Source organism: Azolla caroliniana, unplaced genomic scaffold (genome assembly GCF_043228905.1).
Source record: "Azolla caroliniana isolate FFs.n. ecotype wild unplaced genomic scaffold, voAzoCaro1.0.p SCAF_18, whole genome shotgun sequence".
Classification (NCBI taxonomy): domain Eukaryota; kingdom Viridiplantae; phylum Streptophyta; class Polypodiopsida; order Salviniales; family Salviniaceae; genus Azolla; species Azolla caroliniana.
The window spans coordinates 5,157,568-5,175,530 of record NW_028230453.1 but is presented as its reverse complement, the minus strand read 5'-3'; the positions used below and the strand labels follow the sequence as shown (position 1 = coordinate 5,175,530).

Sequence of the window (17,963 nt, the reverse complement as noted above, 5' to 3'; positions counted from 1 at the left end):
ATAGAATAGGCATGCAAAATTTGAAACTCCAAATGATGTTTCCGCGCCCAGAAATATAAAGCATTTTGTGGGAAATATTTCAGATGCTTGTGCTTCATCCAACATTCATATGGTTGCCATTTGCATGCTAGATACAATATTATCTTCCAAAACACTATGAGACCTTCGTTTTTCTGATTCCAAGGAACTTTGGTTTTGAAGTACTTAGTTTGACAGTATTTCCATATGACGAGAAACTCACATCTTGACATAGTCACTCATAGGCTCTGATGACGATGTGTTATGCCCAGATACACAATTTTGAACTCATCAAATACTTGATAGTATGATGTGGATGAAAGCAATGCATCTGGAGAAAATAAACAAATAAAAATTAGCACTGGGCTTTCCATTGATGCATATACTCAAAATGATAAGTCGGTGGCACACAAAGCAATAGATATTTCAACAAATATACCTACAAATGGCTGCATTTCCACAATTACAAGTGTGCCATGCTAATTCACATTTCTAACAAAATTTGTCTGTTCAGAAAGAATAAAATGTAGTAATCACATTGTAAGTAAAATCTAGTTTTGAGAAAGTAACAATAAGTAAGAAAAAAGCATAATCTAAATGCAAACTTGGTCAAAACGAAGTTACAGAAACACGATTCAAATGACAAAGACTTCAAAGACTCACATGCACAACTTGTAAAACATGTTACAAGCGTCTTAATGCATGTGTATTGTGACTAGACAGTCATTTTATACGAGAAGTCAAGAGCAATATAAAAATGGGAAATGTAGTTACCTTTTGACTATCATAGGTCAGCTCCCTTGAAAGAAAACACTTTGCATTGTTGACATAGTCCAATATCCAAAATAGACTTTGCATTTTAAGAACATATACCAGTTCCACAGTCAATACTCATATGAATACGTGGAAGCCATACAGATCAATACTAGAGATCAAACAAAAGAATCATCTTTACTGTTTCATGCATAAGAGGAAGCTATTATCCACATACTCCAAATCAACATTCTCAGGTAGTGAGAAATGCAATCCATTCCTACAAGGCTGTGCAATAGATGTAACTCAAGGATGGTCCACGTGATCAAACCCTAAGCTCTTGTTAGATAGAGATCAAACAAAAGAATCATCTTTACTGTTTCATGCATAAGAGGAAGCTATTATCCACATACTCCAAATCAACATTCCCAGGTAGTGAGAAATGCAATCCATTCCTACAAGGCTGTGCAATACATGTAACTCGAAGATGCTCCACGTGATCAAACCCTAGGCTCTTGTTAGAGAAGGATTCTACAAACTGCTTGATGACTCTACGCTGGATAGCAATGTGCAAACCCCGAATAGAAGAAATATCAAGCTTTCGTGTCTTTATAACTCCACTGTTTCCAGAGTATTCTGATTGCTTTCTTATGCTTTCACAAAGATCCTCTAGAAATGCATCTTCTCCTTGAAGAATCTCTGCCCATCGAGCCAATGAACGATCAATTCCAGGTTGAAAACTTTTCCTCAAGAAAGGGAGGAGTTGATGCCTTACCTTATTCCTTTTAATATCCAAAGAGAAGTTACTAGGGTCTGGCCAAATAGGTAGCTTCTCAAGATCACAATACTCTCTCAACTCCATTCTACTAAACTCCAAAAGAGGCCTGATCAAGGTGACTATGTTACACTCTTGAATCAAAGATTTAGACCCTATCTCTTCCTCATTGACAATGGGTCTTGAGTCTCTCATATGCTCTTCAAAAGGACGTTCAAACCTTACCATTTCCTTGTTGGAGATGTCCCTTGATGACTTCATATGCGTTGGAACAAAAGGATCAAACCCTAGCTCCCTCTCATTAAATATGGGTCTTTTCCAAGTGAGAGAGAGCAATCCATGGAGCCCTGTTCCTCGGAAAAGATTAAGAAGTAATGTTTCAATCCGATCACTACTTGTATGGGCAGTCACTATGGCTGAGTACCCATGAGATCTTGCAATTCTATGCAAAGCTTGGTAGCGCCATGCCCGGGCGGATGTTTCTCCGGACACATCCCGTGTAGCCACAGCTTGATAGTAATCGAACCCGAGATAAGAAGCTATTTGAGCCACATGGGCAGCTTGTAACCGGGATGATCCTGACCATTGATGATCACAATGGACAACCCCGATCTTCCAAAACCATTTGTGTTGAAGCTTGTTTAAAAGAAAGAGTAGAGAGACGGAATCCTGACCTCCCGAGGTGGCCACAAGAACCTTTTGATGTTGTTGGAGAAGGTCTCTGGTTTGTATGGACTTGTTGAGCTTCGAGAGAAGGCGAATCTCTTCTTCACTTCCTCGGCCCGATGGTGGTGATGATCCCATGGAGTTAATCCATATCTGTCTATTGTTAGAGCATCTAAAACTTCTATTGGGGTTTATATATCTTTTGTTAAGGCTTTTGAGGAGAAATGGTGACTTCTTTGATGTTTGAGGGATGAACATATTGGCAGCGTGCAGAGAATGCATATTGGTTGATGAAAGGCTTCCAAAGCGTCAAACCCTGCGAGGATTTCTAATTAGTTCCATCTCTGTATGTCATAAGTCATTCTCAGGTTTTTTTTCTGTAAGTCCTGTGAGGAATCAACCACTGAAGGGATTAACGCAAATTGGTTTTCTTTCTTTTTCTTTTTGAGGGGTTTTTTTTTTAAGGCTTCAAGAACCAGGTGCAAAGACCCAGTTAGACAGCTCTTGATACAAAGCAGGGATTTGGGTCATGGTTCTTCTTCTTCTTCTTCTTCTCTTTCTCCTTATCAAGAACAGAGCAGATGAGGAACAGAGTATATCTATACATATATCTGGAAACATATTACATAATTGACCTCAAGGTCTACGTTTATAATATTCCATGGTCTACCCTCGCCCATCCATCCAACACTATGCCCTCCGTGTGTCCTCTAGGAATCGGCAACGGCTTGGTTCAAGCCTAATCCGAACCGTTAAACTGTTTTAGACCGGTTTGGCGGTTTGTTTTAGGCTTGAGCTTCCTTAACCGGTTTAAGCTCGGTTTGGGATGGCTCAAGCTGAACCAAACCGATTTGGGCCAAAGCCGGTTAAGGCTTAATCGGCTTGGCTAAACCAGTTTGGGAACTGTTTCGGTTCAGGTTTGGAAACTCCCAAACTGGTTTTAGGCTTAATCAGTTTAGTTTGGACAAGGCCAAAACGGTTAAGCCAAAACCGAACTGTTGTCAATTCCTAGGCTCCTCCATGAGGAGTTCCATATATGTACATATGAGAACTCTTTGGACTCGACTTGACCTGTTCTAATTGCTTCCAGTTCGTAGAGCTTCTATTCCCCTCACTCGAATACTATAACAACACATCTTCTGTACCAACAACCATTATCGGTGTGCTTTTGTCGCCACACCATAATTGACACTCTTTTACCTCTTCCACACGAGTCTTTTTCTTACTACCTTTGTTTGCATATATCATAACAGGTGTGACTGATCAACGACCATGGCTTGACAGTAAAACCCTTGTGGTGGCCCGTTATCTCGATCTTGGCATCTCACATTGTGATTCTCAATTCTCAAACAATGGCTAGAGAATCCAAAGACTATTGGACTGACCAATTCCAACACAACTCGAGCTTCGGCATTAATAGGAGTTGAGTGGATATTGTCAGCGGTGGAAAACAAGATTTCTTGTGCCTTTATCACCAACATCATCCCCTCCTCCTGATGTTTGTACTTATCAACTGCGCGTTGCCATGATAACCAACATACATTCCCCCATTTCATTGTGCCTTGCACTTGGCATAATTGCAATAGGTGGCCAAAACCCCATTCCTTTTTAGGCATTTCCAAACAAGGTCATGCAAATGCTAGAACTTTCAAGTTTTTTAGATTGAGAAATTTACCCGAATCGATCATCTTTACAAATCATTTTTGGACACTCACTAATAACTATAGTAACACTATGTGATGCAACATTTATTATTCTCGAGGTTCTTCATTGGTTGCAACCCAAGGTTTTGAATCTCAATCATCGTTAGTTCAGATGATTGCGGCATTTAGTTAGTTCCAACAACCAGAAGGTGTTCGGGTCCATTTGTCATAGCCAACCATCTCTTGGAATGCAATTTGTAAACACTTTTTCTTTACGATTGTTGAACCTAGCAACCTAATTATTATTAGCTACGTGTTGCGATAATAAGAATTGCCCCTCAGAAATGTGTCCTCTTGGCACTCGACAGTTTTCTAAGGGCCACAAGTAAGCATTTCAATTGTTTGTCTCGGCCACATTTATCGGATACATGTTATGTATATAGAGTGTACTACTAGAGATAAGATAGGGCAAAACACAAGACAGATTTGCCCCTAAAGTTTTGGATATTTACCACAATACCCCTGAGGTGCCCCCCCCATGCAGGAGCTTTAGAGTTTGTACCAATGAAGGTAATATACATATACCTGGTAACTTTTTGAAAAAACTTGGGGGGCCATTTTGGAAAGGCCAAATGCAGGATTCAAGAAAACCTCTAATCTGTACCCTGAGATGATGATGATGATGATGATGATGAAATTTTTGTCAGGTTTGAAACGTTTCTTTTCCGGTCCACTTTTACCAGAGGTGTTTGGGTTTTAGTTTTATTTCTTACTTAAAAAACATTTGGTCAATGTGTAATAGACGTGTCTGATGATGTGCATTTTCTTTGAGGATTTTTATTAGAGCATAGTCATTGAATTATGCTATGCAGCTTCCTTTAGGACCCTTAGACCATAGGCATTGAACGATGCTATGTGAGAGTTTTTGATGATATGCATACTCCTTGAGAGTTATTTGAGCATGCAAATGACACGCAAATTTCTCAAGTACTCCTTGAGAGTTATTTTAGCACACAAATGATACGCAACCTCCTTGAGATATTGAATGATGATATGTGAGAATGAGGATGGTATGCAACTTCCTTGAGGTATGTTTTTGAGTGCAAATGGTTTATCTAGTCTCATAAGGGTTTTAAATGGTTTATATGGATGGAATTCCAACGAAAATCCCCAGGCAATTAATCCTAATGGATGAGTGAAGTGCTCTCTAATCAAATGCTGATGCCATTTATGATCTTCAAATCAATGATTTTATGCAATAGGCATTGAAGAAGATGTGGATGATATCCATCCTCCTTGAGGAAGGAATATGTATATGAATGGTTTCAGTTTTGTCATAGAAAAATTCTCTCAATCATTTATATGGATGGATAAACTTTCCAAGAAATTGATCTGTATGGATAATCAAAATGTTTTCTTGTCAAATGTTGATGTTGTTTATGGTCTTATGCAAGGCTTCACTAAACATGACAACCTTGAACACATTAGGGGACTGCACTGTCTAATGATTTACAATGGACTAGATTCAATACCTTTCTTAGGGGATCATCTTATTCGTCTATTTGCTTCATATGGGAGCTTGTCAGAGGCAAGCACAATGTTTAGAAAGTTTAATAAGCCAAGTGCATATACCTGGAATGCAATAATTTCAGCGCATGTCAATGCAGGTCAATGTCAAAGTTCTCTTGAGCTGTTTGATAAAATGAAAGAACAAGATATTAATCCCAACCGAATAACCTATTTGAGCATCATAAAGGCTTGCTACATGACAAATGCACTTGAACAGGCTAGAATAATACACAAGGAGATAGATGCAAGCAATTGTGGGTCCAATCTTGTTGTTGAAAATGCTCTCATAGATATGTATGCAAAATTTGGGAGATTGGATGAAGCTAAGACAGTTTTTCGTAACATGGTTTTGCGGGATGTGGCCTCATGGGGAGCGATGGTTTCAGGGTATGTTCAGCATAGCTACAGCAGGCTTGCAATAGAACTCTTTAAAGAAATGCAATTCGAAGATGTAAAACCTGATATAGTTATATTTTCCTGTGTCCTCAAGGCATGCGGGCAAATTGAAGCTCTAAAGGAGGGGAAACTGATACATGGGCTGATTCTAAGAGGTGGATTTGAGCTTGGATCCAATTTATTGCTTGGCAATACTCTCATAGACATGTATGGAAAGTGTGCTAGCCTAGAAGATGCACAGATTACATTTGACAATATGGTTCCCCAAGATGCAGTGTCATGGAGTACATTGATTGCAGGATATACAAATAATGGATGCGAGCTTTCTGCACTTCAGCTCTTTGAAGAGATGCAAGCAAGAAGAGTAAATCCGGTGAAAACAACCTATTTATCTGTTTTAAAAGCATGTGGGAATGTGGAATCTCTTCATCATGCTAGAGTGTTACATAATAAAATAATACGAAACGAGAAACTAATGGATCAGGAAATAGGAAACTCGCTTTTATATGTGTATGCCAAGTGTAAGCAAATGTATGATGCACAAAGTGTCTTTGATGATCTACCGGTAAGAAATGATGTTTCCTGGAATGTGCTGATAGCTGGATATGCTGGATGTAACGAATATTTGCGTGCCCTCAAGCTTTTTGAGGAAATGCAAGAGGAGGGTTTTAAGCCAAGTGAAATCACAGTGTCCGTTATATTGAAAGCATGTGGAAGCACAAAAACTCTTGAACATGGCCAGTCAATACACAAGAAGATAATGCAAAATCAGGTTGCATGTGATAAAGTTGTGCAAAACACTCTGATTGATATGTATATAAAATGTGGAAACATTAAGGAAGCACAAAATGCATTTGATGAAATGCTGAGCAAGGATGTAGTTTCATGGGGTGTCATTATATCTGGAAATGTTCAGCATGGGTATAGTATGCATGCATTTGAGATTTTTGATGAAATGCAAAACAAAAATATCCAGCCAAATGATGTCATATTCTCGTCTATCCTGAAAGCTTGTGGAAACACTGGTGCTGCAAGGGAGGGCATGCTGATTCACAATCAGGTTATTCACTGTGGATATGATGTTAATGTAATGATTGGGAACACGTTGGTTGATATGTATGGGAAATCTGGAAGTTTAGATGAGGCATTCAAAGTATTCAACAACATGAAAATTCGAGATGTGGTTTCTTGGGCAGCAATGATTGGAGGCTATGCTCAACATGGTTATGGTTCCCATGTTTTGGACATTTATGCAAAAATGCAAGACGAGGAGATAGAAGCAAGTAGGGTCATATTTTTGCATGTGTTGAAAGCTTGTGGGATTGTAGGAGCAATGGAATACAGCAAGTTAGTACATGGTCAGATTCTAGAAAGCAACATTTCTTCAGATGATGTTATTGGAAACACTCTCATCAATATCTATTCAAAATGTGGAGGCATAGAGGAAGCACGAATTGTTTTTAACAAAATGAACACAAAGACCACTGTTACATGGGCAACCATGATCGCAGGTTATGCATCTTGTGGTAATTGCGTGCTTGCATATCAATGTATTTGGGATATGCAAAAGCATGGCTTGGAGCCCGATGGTGTTATATTTAGTAGTCTTCTGTCTGCGTGCAGCAATTCTGCCCTCTTAGGAGAGGGCATTAAGTACTTCAAATCAATGGTTGACGACTTCGGTATCATACCTAGTATTGAGCATTACAGTTGCATGATAGATCTCCTTGCTCGTTCTGGAGGCTTAACTGAGGCAAGAGATTTAGTTAGCACATTGCCATATTTTCCTGATCCTGTTGTTTGGAGATCATTGCTTGCAAACAGCAAAACATATAACAATGTTGAGTTAGCAAACCAATGCTTCCATGGAGTTCAAGAAGGTTCCAATGATGCATCTGATATTGTATTCATGCCAAACATCTATTCAGACACCCAATTGTGGGCAGATACTCGTGAAATGCAAAAATTTGAAATAAGTTCACTTGAGCAAAAGGACAGGAAGGCATGGATTGAGATAGATGAACGAGCTCATGATTTCACGGTTGGAGGGAAAGTTGAACCAAACAATGATTTTGCCTTTCCCAAGTTCATGTGTGTACAAAAACATCTCAGGGATTATGATTACATGCCTCAACTAAATGAGAAAGTGGAATCAATGCTAGGTAAAGAGGATGACATGTGTCTACATACAGGAGTTCCTCAAAGATATAATAGTTTTATATTTATGGATTTTGAAAATATTCTAATGAAGGATTTATTTGAGATTGAAATTAATCATGGGTTGTAGATGTGTATATTGCCATTCATGTATATATACTTTTATTGGCTCTAGATGTGACTCAACACACCATGAATTGCAGTATATTTTATTGCTCATAAATGTGATCCAATGCATCGAAGTCACAATGGTCAATGCCATACATCAAGATACAAGTAACAAGTAACTGATACAAATATACGGAGAGGAATGGAAATGTTGGCATGATCAATTATAATGACCACCAAAGTGCAAGTACTGATAGTTTTGATTAAGGTTCAAAAGTTGAAATTGGTTGATTTGACACAATGCTCTTTATGAAGTTAATGTAACACCAATATACTTTGATAATGCTGACTCTCATGGTCATATGGGCAATAAGAATCCAGGAGTGGTGATCATTCAATGACCCAAATGGCAGCTCGTAGGTCAACTATTTTTTTAGTGCACCCCTTTAACATTAGGCTGCAACTCGGGTGCCCCTATTTGATGTTTTAAGAGAATTGAGTTTACATACAAAGATCAAACGTGGTTCGGTTCCCAGGCCAAGTAAAATTTCAGAAATGCAGTACAAATAACTCATGGTTCACAAAAAAGTGATCCAAACAAACTGCACAACTCCAGGGAACCCATCTGATCAATCAGCAATGATGAACTTATTCCTGACTCTTGGCCTTAATTTTCGGTGAAATACAAAATTCCAGGGTGAAATCAAGAATATTATTAGTAGGAAACCTTAGTTCATTATTTGTCCAGATTGATCCCGTCATTAACGTTTCTGATTGGTTTTCATTACATGGGCCATTAATTAGCTCATCACTTTTTGAATATGAGAAACAATATCAACATTACAATCCATGTCATCCTCCACAATAATCAACAAATTATTATCAACCAATCTTATCTTTGGAACATAATCATGGGTGTTTAATCTATGACGGATGATTAATCTCTCATGGATTAACCAGTGTTGTGTAGATAAATGATAATTACTAAATCTCTTCATCCAGAGAATGGATAAGTATTTTACATCAATTCTTATATGAAGAAGAGACAAGATCTATTACCAGCATCACTCTTGGGAATACTGAGATAAATATCTTATAATACAAACTGGGAATGCTCATTGTAGTAAGACCCTTGGCATATAAATAAATAAAAATTTGATTACAATGAAATCAATGATACATTGGAATAGGATACTACACCACGTACACAAGTAGAAACCTTTAAGCTGTCATATGAAGGGATACTCTTGTTGTAATAAATCAAGATCCTGCCTCTCACAAGCATCAATCAACTCTCGACTCCCCGTGGTGCTGAAAAACAAAATTCAAGATTCTCTATCTACACATAATGTACATGCATATGCTGCATGGATCCCATCTTTAGTAGGCCAAAGTGGTTCCTGTATGTAAATAGTAAATACGCAACTAGAAATAGCCTTTGTTAAAGGTTACCTTCAGACATCACATGAATCTTATACATTCCTGATGGTTTTAGACACTTGTACATACGATCAATAAAAAAGCATGTGTGCATACACGATAGACATTAAACAATGTATTAAAGTAACATTTTGAGAAGGCCAAAATGACCTATTAGATAGAACCTATAGAGTGAGTGAGGGGCAAGAGAGCTCCTTACCTGAGGGAAATCCTAAGGTATTGCCAAACATTTTCTGCTTTTGGATTCATACACAATGCTCGTACATAATAGCGTATAGAATCTTCATATAGACCCTGTACAAGCCCTGAAATTTAGTATGTGCTATCTCTCTCAATGTGTATTCTGTTGGCTGACTGAAAAGGACAGTATAGTACCTGATTTGCATAGCTTATACCCATATTGGACCATGCTCGAACATAATTCGGTTTTAAGTCTAAAGCCTGCATTATTCGGACAAATATTTGAAAAATGATTTGCAAAACATGGTTATCTGAATGTTTTTGGCTCCATAATTTGAAATAGTGCACCTCTTGATATGCATGAAGGGCGTCAGCACTTCGACCACTATTAGCCTGTGTGGCACCAAGTTTATTCCAAAGAGAGTAGTCTTTGGGTTTTAATTCAAGTGCTTTCTGAAAAGCCGCAATAGCTTTATCATACTCTCTTGACAAATTATAAAGAACACCAAGCACTGTGTGGACATCGGCATCCTCCGGACACATTTGTGCAGCTTTATGGAAGAGACATGTGACCTGGATCCACAAACAGAGTGAAGACAATTACAGTTAAAGATATTTTCCCGAAACTCCCTTTGTATAAGAGGTAATATCAAATCTATCAATTACAGTTTTTAAAGTATCAGTGATATTAATATTGGACTCTTCATTTTTAAACAAAGAGATGTTAACTGATATTTTCAAAACTACAGGGCATAGAGTTGAGTTTACTATTATTTATATCAGGGATACTTTTCATACTACCCCTTCATTATATACGTAGTGATGCATTTACCTCACTATGGTTTAATACTGGAACTTGCTCCATCTGGATCACTGCACCGTACTTGGAGTGATGTTGAAGCCAAGCTTTCAGATATTTCAAGGCATCTTGTGGCTCTAGCTCTGAAGTTAAAATGTTTAATTCAGGGAATGTTATCCCTCATATTCAACAAACTGTATTTCTTTGTACACATGATAATGAGAATCAAAATATCAAGAAAGGCTATGTAGGTTCCACCTGGGTGGCGTGCATATGTAATCATGCACGTATTTTAGTTTCCATTTTAGTTGCTATATGATTACTTCTCTTTTCATCGGTTTTTTTCGAGGGGAAAGTTGAGGCCAACATATGAGTATTCTAGAATAGAGGTCTTCAATAAGAGCACAACATTTCTCTCAAGGAATTTTCCTTGGAATGTTTGGACAGCAATGCAAAGCGGAATGTAATAGTATTGAGCTATTTACCATTTGTATGACTGACACCAAGTGATAAGAGCACTTCGAGGTTGGTGGGTTCTGTATCTCTTGCCTGAACCATTGATGCAATGGCCTGTCATCATAAACGCTCATCAGAGACAGAACTTAATATGGATAAAATGTGATTACTGGTGTATATTCCCAAATACCACCATTCTTGTGTTAGTTATTATCATCGATCCTATATTTGTTATAAAACACCAATTCTTCTGAATCAGAAATCGAAGTGTAGGATATCAATAGAAGAGGGAGGGGTTGCCTGGCCTTGTATGCCATAGGTTGGAAGTTCAACTCCCGATCCTGGTCTTAGTTTCCAATTTGCAACCGAGCTACCATTAAGATAAAAATGGGGAAAACACAAAAATAACTCTGATTTCTTGGATACATACCAGAAAACCCCAAGCCTTCTAAAATTTTCCAGATTGCTCTTCTGCAGTAGTAAATATTGTACTAGAGAAAGGTATGCCCTGGTATTTTTGAAGACTTAGGGTATCTTGGTATGTAACAAAAAATTAGGGGTATTTTGGTGCTCTTCCCATAAAGCAATTGTGAGGAGTTATATCCCTCTTAACCTGTCCATCATCGTCATTTTCTGCATGGGTGATGCCTAGCAAACGCCAACCTTCAACATTATCAGGATTCTTCAGTATTTCTGCTTCAAGAGCCAAAACAGCTTCACTAAGAAGCCCTCGCCGGAAAAGCTCTTGACCCTCCTTCAATGGGTTTGGATGACCCACATAGGGATTCTGTTCTGAAAATGCATACAACCACTTTGAAGATGATGGCAAATTTCGATTCATCATTGCTTTCTCCTCTACATATCTGAAAAGAAATCATCAAATTCCGATGGTTATGCAATCCAAATACACACAATTCTTCAAAATTGTTAAAGGCACAAAGGCAGTTACTTGTCATAACTATCCACCCATTCATTGATCTGATGAACTTTGTTAGAGGATTGACCACCAAACTCATGAGACCAGTCTTTCACATTAAACTTAGAAAACTCATCAATCCAACCCTCTTCTGATGTCCCCACTAAAGCATATTCATTCGCCCAATTGTCCACCAAATGAACATGCTGCATACAGAATATCACACATTGCAATATGATTAGCAATTGACTTAAAAGCAAGCTTATTGTAAGAATTATTCATAACGTTTTATAAAAATACATGTTCTTTTTGTTATTTGCTTAATGAGCTAATAGTATCATTAATAATCATTGTTGGATCTCATTTAGAGATGTTAATAATCTTTGTTGGCTCTCATTTATAGATGTTTAATAAATTTTCTTGAATTTCTAGAACAACCTCTCCTGCTGTAAATTCAGTTTCCCATTTCTCATTGATGTTTGTGTGTTGGAATTCATCAGCCCAACCATTTCCATTTGGCTTCATCTGGTTATCTTCGAGAATAAGATCCCCTCTGCTCATCTTGGAGACAAATTGAAAGGACTTTGAATTCTGTATAAAAAACCACAAAAAGAAGAGGGCTGAGGAGGCTAGATGTAAGACTTGAAAGAGAAATTTTCCTATATCTTATTGACTGACCTGAAACTTGGGATCCAGGTTTTGAGAATGTGTGTCAGCCGATGACCTTATCTGGCCTAAAGTTGCAAGAGTTCCAGCATCTTGATGCCTAGACAATTCCGTTGTAGATAGTTGTGCTTGTTCCTAAATTTACAATTATGACAGATTCCTAAAAAGGTACTGAAATTTCATTCATATACAGGACATGTACAAAGTGATTAAGAATTGATAAAACTATCAGTTAATCAATCCTAGAGCAAACTTAGGAAAACTGAGCATAAATTTCCACATGGGAAAATCCTGAAACTACTCTAGACACATACCCAAACGGAAGCTTAGTTCCCACTCACGAGTAGTTGCAAAATAATTTTCTAGTTGAAATTTCAGACCAATACTCATGTGGGAGCGTAGAAAGGATTCAACGAGCAAATATTTCAAAGATCCATCCAGCTAAACAGTATTGAAGCAAAACCACAAACATATGCATCTATATATACATGATATGGAGTTATGTATCTGTATATCATGCATGATATGTAGATAGAGTAGGCATATTTATACAGATCTGTGTATAAGTAGATATACACCTACACACAAGCATATTAGGTAGATATGTGTATTAAACAGAGGAAAATGCCAAGAAAGAAAACCTTGTCAAACTGATCAGCCCAACCATTTCTTTGCTGTTGAAACTTTCCTACACACTGCTGTGGATCCCTGGATGTATTGAAGTTTTCTGCCCACTGATCAGAATTCTGTAAATGTTGGCCACTCTCTACAGCTGCTAGTTTTCCAGCATGTGCATCACTCCAGTACTTTTCAAGTTCAGGAAAAGGGCCTTGTGGTTCCCAAGATCGTAGCTCAGAATCTATATCCAATGAATGTAAAAGTGCATTCACCTAGAACACAAGCATTCAAGTTCACCAACAAAAACAAAGTAAGGGTTTAGCGAGGAATCCCTTCAATGTTTACAAGTTTGGTGCTTCAATATGCAAGCTCGTTACCTGAGAACTTGCATATTCATCCCCCTTATCAGCAAAAAAGTGGCGTGCCATGATGCTACTCCGATCTCGGATCCTCTGTTTATCAATATCTGACAAACCAAGATCTGGCAGAGGCATGGGATGAAAAGGAACTTCAGCCCAGCTGCTGTCCACAAAAGATCGTAAGTAACCGGAAAGCATCCCTTGAGGAGTATTTTCAATTGGAGGGACTGAAGAGGCTGGGTTTTTTTCATAAATCTGTTCAAACTTGGAAAATACACCTGAGGAGGTCGGCATCTGGAAATATGCTTGCTGTGGTAATCGGGGCGCAAGAATCTCACTCCAAGCATCTTGAAATCCTTGTTGATCAGCACCACGGAATCCCTGGAGGAATCCAGAAACCTACCATGAAAAGAGAGATTCCAGTTACATAATGAAATGTTATAGCTAACATATGGCATGCTTGTGTGTCTGTCATGAATAGTCTGCATATGAGTGTAAATAAGTATGCATGACTATCACACACCTCTAAATGAATTAATGTGAACAATAAAAGTGTGTGTATGCACACATTATCTTGGCAATATAGCCATATATGTATATATATATATGTATATATATATATATATATATATATATATATATGTATATATGTATATATATATATATATATAGTGATCCCAACACTGCTCAGCTACATGTGACATTTGATTTGCTTTATAGAAGGAACTTGAAACTTTCATCACATTTTCCTCCTAGAGTATGCCCTTCTCAGTATTTCCAGTAATCAAATTCCTGCCCTATCAACTTCCGGTGGTGGTGTAAGGTTAGTTAAAGGTCAATATCAGCAGGTTGGAAATCATTTTCAATCTAAAGAAATTCAAATAGTGATGGCCAAAAACTTTCAAAGCATAAATAGACAATTAAACACCATCCTTCATCCTTTCTTTGATTCGACATACTGAAAAAGCAAGGGTCAAGAAAAGTTTGTGACTAACTTACCTGAGGATCAAGTGGTTCACCATTTTGTTGGGCATACTCAGAACCTGAAAGGGAAGTGAATGATCCTAGTTCATTCACCAGTGATTCTTGGCACGCTGGTAATGCCGGAAGCTCTTGTAACCTTTCCTATGGACATTAAAAATTTCACAAACACAACCCATTACGTCTAGCATTGAATTTATACATGTCATGCATACATAAGAGTTACAAAACAAATGCATGATAACCACTCTTTAGGTTTATGTATTGAGTCTACTTGCTTCATCCATACATACAATAAGAACGGGAAAACATAAACTAATTAGCTCCCACTTCATGCCTATGTACAAAATAAGAAGAAAAACATGCACACTATATTAGGTCTAGCATGCATCGAATTTACTTCATGCATCATATAGTAAGAAAAAAATATGTGCATGTTTATCATGCCTAAGAAGATATAATACGCAAGAAAACATGTGCATGATCAACACACATTAAACACAGTGAGTTGAATCTACCCCCTTCATGCCTATATGCATAAAGTAGAAAACCATATATATGCACGGTGAACCCTCAGGTTCATAAGGCTAATAATGATGGGTCTACAGAACCACATCTAAGAATCTCAACCGTCTCACATGAAATGAATCTCTCTGTAAGGACACAATCATAACCAGGGCAGGTATTCCATGTGGAGCTCCATTGGCTCTCAGTGGAACATCTATTCTCTCACTTTCCACCTCACCATTAATATATAGCCATGTCCCCATGCAAGTAGCATTACATCTGGAAACTTAATTGTTCAAAGGCTAAATTGACCTCTACATGCAACATATGGGCACATTATCACTTCTTCTTGACACATTGACCCCAAAATCTCATTAATGTTCTAATGTACTAGTCTGAAGAAAACAAACAATTAACATTACATATGGAAACCTAATTGTCCATAGGTTAAATTGACCTCTACATGTAGTATAAGGACACATCATCGCTTCTTGCGTGGAACCCAAATCCCATTTATGTCCTAGTGTCCTAATCCAAAGAAAACAAACAAGTCATTACATTTGGAAACCTAGTTCTTCATAGGGTAAATTGACCTCCACATGCAGGATATGGGCATCTTATTACTTCTTGGGTGCCTTGATGCATTGTCCCCAAAATCCCATTACTATATGAGTGTACAAGTCTGAAGAGAACAACCTACCTCATTCAATACATCCTATAAAAAGAAGACACCCACATCATGCATACATACAGTACGAAGAGAACTATCCATTTCATGCAATATATATAGCCAGGAGAAAACAATATTCATCATGCTTAATCTGTAGAGAACCTGAGTTTTGGAAGCTGAACCAAAGATGGATTCTGCCAAACCACCAAGTGGATTGGTCGCCGACAATGTTCCTGGAACTGCGCAGCTCCCACTGCCTATTATTAGGTCTCTTAATGCCATTTTTCCAGCTAAATAATCTCTATTATTCAATGTTCAAAGAATCCCTCCTAAAACAAGACAAGTATTACATAAATGTATCATCAAAGCTCAAATTGATTTCTGACATGAACACACATGTATATATAAAGTATGTCATTAATGAAATCTAACAGAAAAATTCGATACAAAATGTATGGTATCTGATGAATACCCTTATAGATAAAGTGTGATATTACATAAATATTTCACAAAAGTTTAAATTGATACCAGAAGTAGGATATTTGAGGAATATACACGTACATAAAGTATGATATCTGAGGAACAACCATATAGACAAAGCATGATATCTGATGAATACCCATATACATTAAGTACGATGCCTCAAAAACCTACCATAAAAAATTAAATTGATAACAACATCATCATATAAATAAACCATGATATCTTATGAATACACCACATATACATAAAGTATGATATCAAATGAAACCATCTACATAAATGTATGATATCTAATGACACTCACATAAATAAAGAAGATTATTTATGATGAAATTGATGTACATTAAGTATAATATCTAATGAAACCCTATATCTATGAAGTACGATACGTAATGAAACCCATACACAAAGCACGCCGATATTTGATGAATACCCTGATACATACAGCATGATATGTGAGGAAATTCATATGCATAAAGTATGATATCTGATGAAAAGCATATGGGAAAAGAGCTAAGAATGTTTTTGTGTTACAATCAGGAAAAGAAGAATAAAAGACACACAGCAAGGTTTTTTTGTGTAAAAATTGATGTGATTAATAATGAAACAAAGCAATCAATCTGACCTGAGTTGCGCTAAGCTGAGAGCGTCCTCCGAGCATTATTATCCCCACAACTAACAGAAAGAACATGGATTTCTGTACAAGGATTGGAGTGTAGCAGCAGCAAAAGCCATGGCTTCTATATAATCTATTTCTTACTTATTACAGAAATGTCCCTTCCATATACATAATTGTGAGAATCATCATCTATTACATTTAAACTATATATCTATTTAGCTTGAATTGGATAGTAAAGAATATGTTTTGCTTTCACCATAAGCAAAATCACCCCCCCATCTTCGAAAAATCATTGAAGACTTTAAAGACACAATGTCTCTAGGCTATGGCACCAGGTCTGGACATATTCGGGTGTGTACAGTGTGTGCTTTTGTGTGTGTTCACACTTTAGAGACACGATGTCTCTAGGCTATGGCACCAGGCCTGGACATATATCGGGTGTGTACGTGTGTGTTTCTGTGTGTGTTTCACACATGGTTCACTAGGATATCAAACCATGACATGGGTTTAGAAACTACATGATAATGCTCGACATCATTGTTGTGAGGCTCCATTTTAACTAAGTATATAATGTGTTCAATAGGACAAGAAAATTATGTTGTATGAGAACATGAAAACCTTCAATAAATTGGGCTTTACATAAAGTTACATTACACATTTGAGAATATTCAACTATAAGTCTAGGTTGTTCCAAGAATACTATCACTAGGTCGGGAGAAGGCGTAGGAGCATGGCGAGGACCGCACGTGTTGGCTAGTAGTGCGCCACAGTCAAAGGGAGGAGAGCGCGCGCAACTGCTATTGCAAGAGGGAGTTTCGGCCACCCGTCAGTGGCTGTCCTGTTCTGATCAGCGGTTGTTCTGCATTGTGGTGTTGTCAGGCCTGAACGAGGGAGCGACAAAGAAGGGGGATCGACAAAGAAGGGGGATGGGGCAACGGAATGAGGAGGCGATAGAGGAAAAGTAGACGAGGGTTTCGTCGAAAGGAAAAGCTTCCTTCCATCATCCTCGATGGCCCTCTCTGCCTCTGCGTTAGCAAACCTCTCGCTGAATAGCGCGACCCAAACCGGGATTGGGAAAGAAGGTAGTCGGCAGGGACAAGTCTTCGGCAACAAGCGACAACACGATTGGAAGGCGGCTATTGACGATGCAAGGCCAAAGCACAGAGAGTTGCAACAATCTTTTG

The 17,963-nt window shown here is 37.9% G+C and overlaps 2 protein-coding genes across 4 annotated transcripts; one reads left to right on the top strand and one right to left on the bottom strand.

The window, feature by feature from the left end:
• The first annotated feature begins 4,711 nt into the window (after window positions 1-4,711).
• Window positions 4,712-8,120, top strand: LOC147852202 (pentatricopeptide repeat-containing protein At4g13650-like). Of its 2 annotated transcripts, XM_087333813.1 has the most exons (2): window positions 4,712-4,943; window positions 5,523-8,120. In XM_087333813.1, the coding sequence occupies exon 2, from the start codon at window positions 5,558-5,560 to the stop codon at window positions 8,105-8,107; it is 2,550 nt and encodes an 849-aa protein (XP_087189939.1). In that variant the 5' UTR covers window positions 4,712-4,943; window positions 5,523-5,557; the 3' UTR covers window positions 8,108-8,120. The 2 variants fall into 2 exon arrangements, with proteins under 2 accessions (XP_087189939.1, XP_087189938.1); XM_087333812.1 differs by lacking the exon at window positions 4,712-4,943 and having other exon boundaries at window positions 5,117-8,120.
• Window positions 8,121-9,063: 943 nt separating this feature from the next.
• LOC147852201 (peroxisome biogenesis protein 5-like) lies at window positions 9,064-16,933 on the bottom strand. 2 transcript variants are annotated; one of them, XM_087333815.1, is made up of 15 exons: window positions 16,786-16,933; window positions 15,840-16,006; window positions 14,519-14,644; window positions 13,538-13,918; window positions 13,184-13,432; window positions 12,555-12,677; window positions 12,315-12,467; window positions 11,910-12,082; window positions 11,574-11,823; window positions 10,990-11,074; window positions 10,538-10,647; window positions 10,054-10,278; window positions 9,901-9,966; window positions 9,725-9,819; window positions 9,064-9,396 (listed from the first exon to the last, which is right to left on the bottom strand). In XM_087333815.1, exons 2-15 carry the CDS (start codon window positions 15,957-15,959, stop codon window positions 9,315-9,317), a joined length of 2,238 nt encoding a protein of 745 aa, XP_087189941.1. In that variant the 5' UTR covers window positions 15,960-16,006; window positions 16,786-16,933; the 3' UTR covers window positions 9,064-9,314. The 2 variants fall into 2 exon arrangements, with proteins under 2 accessions (XP_087189941.1, XP_087189942.1); XM_087333816.1 differs by having other exon boundaries at window positions 13,538-13,900.
• Between the last annotated feature and the right edge of the window lie 1,030 nt (window positions 16,934-17,963).

Bases quoted from the DNA above. Each gene is read 5' to 3' on its own strand.
- LOC147852202 (XM_087333812.1), top strand. From the start codon at position 5,165: ATGTATATGAATGGTTTCAGTTTTGTCATAGAAAAATTCTCTCAATCA.
- LOC147852201 (XM_087333815.1), bottom strand. From the start codon at position 15,959: ATGGCATTAAGAGACCTAATAATAGGCAGTGGGAGCTGCGCAGTTCCA. The intron at 9,967-10,053 runs GTGCACTATTTC...CGAATAATGCAG, and splicing joins CCCTTCATGCATATCAAGAG to GCTTTAGACTTAAAACCGAA. The intron at 9,820-9,900 runs GTACTATACTGT...GGGCTTGTACAG, and splicing joins GTATAAGCTATGCAAATCAG to GGTCTATATGAAGATTCTAT.